Source organism: Zea mays, chromosome 8 (genome assembly GCF_902167145.1).
Source record: "Zea mays cultivar B73 chromosome 8, Zm-B73-REFERENCE-NAM-5.0, whole genome shotgun sequence".
Lineage (NCBI taxonomy): Eukaryota > Viridiplantae > Streptophyta > Magnoliopsida > Poales > Poaceae > Zea > Zea mays.
In genome coordinates this window covers 98,913,844-98,920,089 of record NC_050103.1, presented here as the reverse complement: position 1 = coordinate 98,920,089, position 6,246 = coordinate 98,913,844, and the positions used below count along the sequence as shown (strand labels likewise).

Genomic DNA, 6,246 nt, shown 5'->3' with positions numbered 1-6,246 from the left:
ACCAAGTACATTCAAGACATACTCAAGAAGTTTGGAATGAAGAATGCCAAACCCATCAAGACACCCATGGAAACTAATGGGCATCTCGACCTCGACACAGGTGGTAAATCCGTAGATCAAAAGGTACATCGGTCGATGATAGGATCCTTACTCTATTTATGTGCTTCACGACCGAATATTATGCTTTTCATATGCATGTGTGCAAGGTTCCAGGCAAATCCTAAGGAAGTTCATCTTAGGGCCATGAAAAGAATCATGAGATATTTAGTTTACACTTCTAAGTTTGGGCTTTGTTACCCCAAGGAATCTACCTTTGATTTAATTAGGTATTCTGATGTCGATTATGCCGAATGTAAAATTGACAGGAAGAGCACATCAGGGATTTGTTAGTTTCTGGGAAGATCTCTGGTGTCTTGAGCTTCAAAGAAACAAAACTCAGTAGCTCTATCCACCACCGAAGCCGAGTATATTGCTGCAGGGCATTGTTGTGCACAATTACTCTAGATGAGGCAAACACTTAGGGACTATGGCTACAAGTTGAGCAAAGTCCCTCTCCTATGTGATAATGAGAGTGCAATCCGCATGGCGGATAATCCCGTTGAACACAGCCACACAAAGCACATAGACATCCGATATCACTTTTTGAGAGATCACCAAAAAAGGGGATATCGAAATTGCATATGTTAGTACCCACAACCAACTAGCCGATATCTTTACCAAGCCACTAGATGAGAAGACTTTTAGCAAGCTTAGGAATGAGCTAAACATCTTAGATTCTCAGAACTTCGATTGAAAAATTGCACACATTGCTCATTTATATACCTTTGATCATGTCTCTTTCGTTTGGTACAAATGCATATTTCTTATTCTTCTTGTGCCATGTGGCAGAACCTCTAAGTTATTGGGCCCACATGCACCTGTCCTTGTCCCAAAGACCTCAGACGGCTATGCATGTGCACCAGATAACTCAATAGAATCTGTCTGATTGCCCCAAAGACATCGGATAAACCACTTACAACCAGAACTGCGGGATTAGGTAATACAAATCACACACATCAACATTTTTGCAGCAGAAATCTTATTACCAAATTTTACAAGTTACAAAAATTTTACATTATTTTATCGAAGTGATTACAAAAGTATACGTTTGAAATATATACTAGCTCAAATGGCCATCCTCAATAAGAAGTATAAAAGGAGTACTTAGACTTATAAGAAGGCCGAGCCCAACAGCACTTAACACCATCATCAGCAGCACAAATCTATGACTTAAAAAACAATAGGGAATAAAACCCTGAGTACGGAATTACTCAGCAAGGCTTACCCGACTAAAGAAAAGACTCTCAAGGGTATGCTGGCTAGAGGGATTCAAGGTATGGCTTATCAAGAATCAAAGACTCTGTATTGCAGAAAAGCTTACTATGAGTGGATCCTTAAAATCCAATTTTACTTATCAGGTTAAGTAAAGTTACCTGCATCTAGAGTTCTTTCTACCCTAGTTCAAGCACTTGGCCTATACTAGCCGTCTTTTCATCATCCCTTCATCTTCACTGGATTGCTACGTGTAGGGCAGTGACCAAGTATTCATAACCACGAAGGTACGGCGATCCGAATCGATTATACTCAGCTGAGGATCTTCAATCACACGACATATGTAGCACTTAACCCTTGCATATGTCAACTCGCCACCGGGGTTCTTAAGACCAGATCAGGTTCACGCCAACCGAGAGCACAGATACACCACCGTCCAGCCTCTTGCCACGGAGGGTACACGCTACTCTCGCCATCTCTCCACTCCCATTGCGTGGTATCTTATTCTGGTATTAGTCTGCTCGAGGCAAAGCTTACCCATGACGAGGTATGTGACCAGTTAAAGGGTCCTCGATCATCAAGTCTACATCGACACGGTCCTTAATCGACTCAGACGGAGACACTACACCGAGACTCCTTTCTCGTGCAAGTCAACTGCCTGGTCTTAGCTTAATTATTACAACCCAAATTTTGGTACCTAGCAGAGGTACATCTTTTCCAAATGTTGAATCCATCAAGGCCTTTGACAGATTCACCATCAAGTTTTATTTTTGAAAACATTCCCACCCACTGAAGCATCACCTTTGTTTTAAAACAAAACATTTTTGTTTTCTAAAGCAAGGCTAAGCATCAAAAATCTTTTTCGTAAAAGGGTATCAAGGAAGGGAAATCAATTGGCAAGGAAGGAAATGCATCAACGGTTTAGCACACAACTCCTATCACCTAATGCAACAAACAAGGTGATAAAGATTTTAAAACACAAGGAGGTGGCAACTGCACCGGGACTTGCCTGAATAACACTAGGTTAGTGTTGTTAGACGACATCCACTTGGCGATTATCTTTTGTTTTGATACTTGTGTCGTTTATCCATCTTCAGATTAGTTCATCAGCTTCATCCTGCGGATTAACCCGCGCTTGGGGTCGACTTGGGTCTTCTTCCGCATCACGCGATTAATTAACGTACCTGAATGGAATGCATTATGCACATGAATGCATATCGACAAAAATATTACAAACCTAAATAGTGCTACGCGATAGCGAATAAAACACCTAGCGGCGAGGGGTTGTACCGTTTTATTCGGAAACACTAGTTATCAGCATATGGCTAAGCGCAATAATTACGCTTCTCGAACCTATCGCAAACATCACGAACAACAACTATACACATTAAATACAATTAGCCTACACAACTCACCAACTAATTGATTAATTGCCAACCTTATTCCTTGTTTTATAAATTATACTGCATGGCTCACAAAGAACTATTTTAATTTTATTTCACTCCTCACATATTTTACATGTCAACAATTAATCAAACATTTCTTTATGTTATTTATTTAATGCAATTGACAACGACAAAATTCATCAGATGGTTATATGAAATACTAAATCTATCCTTTACGTCGTCACCTCGCTTAGATATCCCTAAATTAATCTACCTTTCACATTACTAAACCCATCGTTCTTCACTTATTTTTAACACTACCATAACGCGCCTGCGCTAAATACGAGGATTATTACGACTAATAATTCTAGTTAATCCAATCATCAGATAAACTTACAAAAATTATAAATCGGCTCACCAGCATCAAACACGACCCAAATCTCGTACGAATGCTGATAAATCCTGGCTCGAGCTTCCTATCACGCACTTGGTGAATACCATGCTGCTAGCTTCGTCTTCACCCGATTCTTAGGATCTTTTGCTGACGCGCGGAACGACGACGAGATTGAATATGGAGCGGGCTGGCGAGGACACGAATCTAGTGAGGATTCTAGCGACGACGAAGTTACGAGCAAGGGAGGACGGGTTCAACAGCTCGACGACAAACGCGAGCACGCGTGAAGCCCGATGGATGAGGAGCGAACGCACGGATGGGTCAGACTAGGACCAAAGGACGACGAACGACGCAACGACAGGCAGGGAGAGATCACGGGCTGAGGAAAGACTCGGTGAGCAGTGACGCGAGGAGCAAAGCGAGGTCACGGTCGGGCTCGGACATAAGCACACGTAGCGTTTCACCGTGTCCAACGCGCGCGTCACGGACTCGATATCGACTGCAAGCAGTTTCGCGCGCACGACAATGCGACGAAAGCGAACAGAACAGAGAGCTTTGCGGCAGCACGCGTAGGAACAACGGAACGCGCGCGACGCAGCCATGGAGGAACAAGGAGCAGGGACGCTGGTGCTGGAGACGCGGCACTGAGCGGCGGAGTTTATGAACAATCCAAGGTGGCTGCCATCCATAGTTGAAGACAGGAGGCGAGCTGGGTGAGCTCGACCACCAGAGAGCGAGACGCGACGTCGGATCCACGCGCGCAGATCGATGTTGGGGCTGACGTCGGGGCTGCACAGATCGATGACACAGGGTTGCAAATCGAGTCGACGCACGCGGCGCGGAAGAATCTGAGGCTTGCTGCTTCGTACACGACCTCGGCTTGGGTTGAGCAGTGAGCCGGCCATGGGAAAAACCTCGGGGGGGTCGCGGCCAGCGAGCTGGAGATGGCCGGAGACGCGAGCAGGGAGCCACGCGCAGGAGCTTGGGGCCGGGCAGAGGAGAGAGACGAGCACGCGTGAGGGGCTCGGCCAGAGCGCTGAGGCGAGCACAACAAGGACTCCCGAGCGCGACGACTGGAGAGACAAAGCTCCACGACGAGCTTGGAACACAGGAGCGCCGCGCAGAGAAGGACTGGGAGCCGTGGTAGAGGAGGACGCCGAGCTCAGCCAGGGCGCGGTGGAGAAGAAAGCTGCAGAGGCGAGCGAGCTAGTGGCCGAGAGAGAGACGACACGCAAGGGAGAGAGAGACGACACGCAAGGGAGGAAAAAAATCAAAGTGCAGGGGTGGTGCTCTGCAGAAGATACGACAGCCTGTGATTTGTACTCCGAGCCGATCGTGAGCAGAAAAAATATCTACCGAAGAGATGCGGATGTAGATAAGGTTGAGCGCGGGATGAAGAGAATCTGAGCGTGCGTGAAGATAAGGATGAGACTGATATTTTCTTCTCTTTTTTTAAACAGAAATCGAAGATATTTTATATCCCGATATTTAGGGATGTTTACGATATAGACAGTAATTGTGACACGGTTTTGATTTGATGAATACTCGGGAGTCAGATGAATTCGTACTGTTAATTCACCTCTTTAAATCAAGGCGAAAAGCAACAGACCGAATTAAACATAGTTCGGCTTTGTTAATTTTGCTCTGCGTGATTTAATTCAGTTGACTTCAGATGATTTCCGTTTGCTACTCGAATACTCGACTAAACAATTCAATTGAAATCCGTAGACGTGATGTCACGGATAACGAAAAGGGGGTTAATTTACTTTACACTGAAAGCCTAGTCGTCGAGTTCAAATGAATTTGTCCGGGATAAAATCATCCGAGTGGGTCGAGCTTCCGAATTCGTATTCGTGCGAGCGATAAATTTTAAATAATCACTGGACGCACCGATTTTCGGAACGACGATGTTCCGAACATCACGAAAATTTTGGAAGAGTCCGAATAAGTAGAAGTAAAAATGATGTCGCACTCGCGACAAACGGAACAGATGCGATATTAAAATCACGATAAGCGAGGATGATTAAAATTTAAAATCCGTTTTATCCACAGATATTGCGTGCTTAAATCCGTACTCGTTGTCGAGCTGAATATAAACACCTGGGGTGTTACATGCCAAGACTAAGACTAATGTGTTTTTAAGTATATTTCTATGATTAGTCTTAAATTGAAAGGGAAATAGAGTATTCAGCAAAGGCAAGGCTTCCACTTCAACTCTGTCGGTATCATTTATCCTTTCCCTTACTCATAAACTCTCAATTGGAATAAACTTTCACTCTTATTCTTTATTTTCCAAAGGGGGAGAAAATAGGCCCCAAAGGGGGAGAATCAAAGGCCTCTCAAGTTTCTTCATTTTTGGCAATTAATGCCAAAGGGGAAGAAAGTAATAGGCCCAAAGCAAAAGAACCGCACCACCACCATTTTCTAAATTAAAACTATTTCACAAAAGGAAGAAATTATTTCAAACTGGTATCTGTTTCACAAAGGGGAAGTGTCAGGGACCATAATTAGGGGTACCCTCAAGGCTCCTAAATCTCAGCTGGTAACCCCCATCAGCACAAAGCTGCAAAGGCCTGATGGGTGCGATTAAGTCAAGGATCGGTCCATTCGAGGGACGCGATCACGCCTCGCCCGAGCCCAGCCTCGGGCAAGGGCAGCCGACCCCGGAGGATCTACGTCTCGCCCGAGGACCCCCTCCAGCAACGGACACACCTTTGGCTCGCCTGAGGCCCAGTCTTCACCAAGAAGCAACCTTGGCCAAATCGCCACGCCAACCGACCAAATCGCAGGGGCATTTAATGCAAAGGTGGCCTGACACCTTTATCCTGACGCACGCCCTCCAGTCGACAGAGCCGAAGTGATCGCAGTCACTTCGCCGCTCCACTGACCGGTCTGACAAGAGGACAGCGTCGCCTGCGCCGCTCCGACTGCTGAGCCACTCGACAGAGTGAGGCTGACAGCAGCCAAGTCCAGCCCTAGGCGCCATGGGAAACTCCGCCCCGCCCGACCCCAGGGCTCGGACTTGGGCTCAGCCCCGGAAGATGACGAACTCCGCTCCGCCTGACCCCAGGGCTTGGACTCGGGCTCGGCCCCGGAAGACGACGAACTCCGCTCCGCCCGACCCCAGGGCTCGGGCTCGGCCCCGGAAGACGACGA

The 6,246-nt window shown here is 46.3% G+C and overlaps 1 protein-coding gene across 2 annotated transcripts; it reads right to left on the bottom strand.

Annotated features, from left to right (window-relative positions):
* Window positions 1–2,347: 2,347 nt before the first annotated feature.
* On the bottom strand, window positions 2,348–4,386 carry LOC100502160 (uncharacterized). 2 transcript variants are annotated; one of them, XM_008657164.3, is made up of 2 exons: window positions 3,115–4,386; window positions 2,348–2,495 (listed from the first exon to the last, which is right to left on the bottom strand). In XM_008657164.3, the coding sequence occupies exon 1, from the start codon at window positions 3,993–3,995 to the stop codon at window positions 3,417–3,419; it is 579 nt and encodes a 192-aa protein (XP_008655386.1). In that variant the 5' UTR covers window positions 3,996–4,386; the 3' UTR covers window positions 2,348–2,495; window positions 3,115–3,416. The 2 variants fall into 2 exon arrangements, with proteins under 2 accessions (XP_008655386.1, NP_001183567.1); NM_001196638.1 differs by lacking the exon at window positions 2,348–2,495 and having other exon boundaries at window positions 2,785–4,366.
* Between the last annotated feature and the right edge of the window lie 1,860 nt (window positions 4,387–6,246).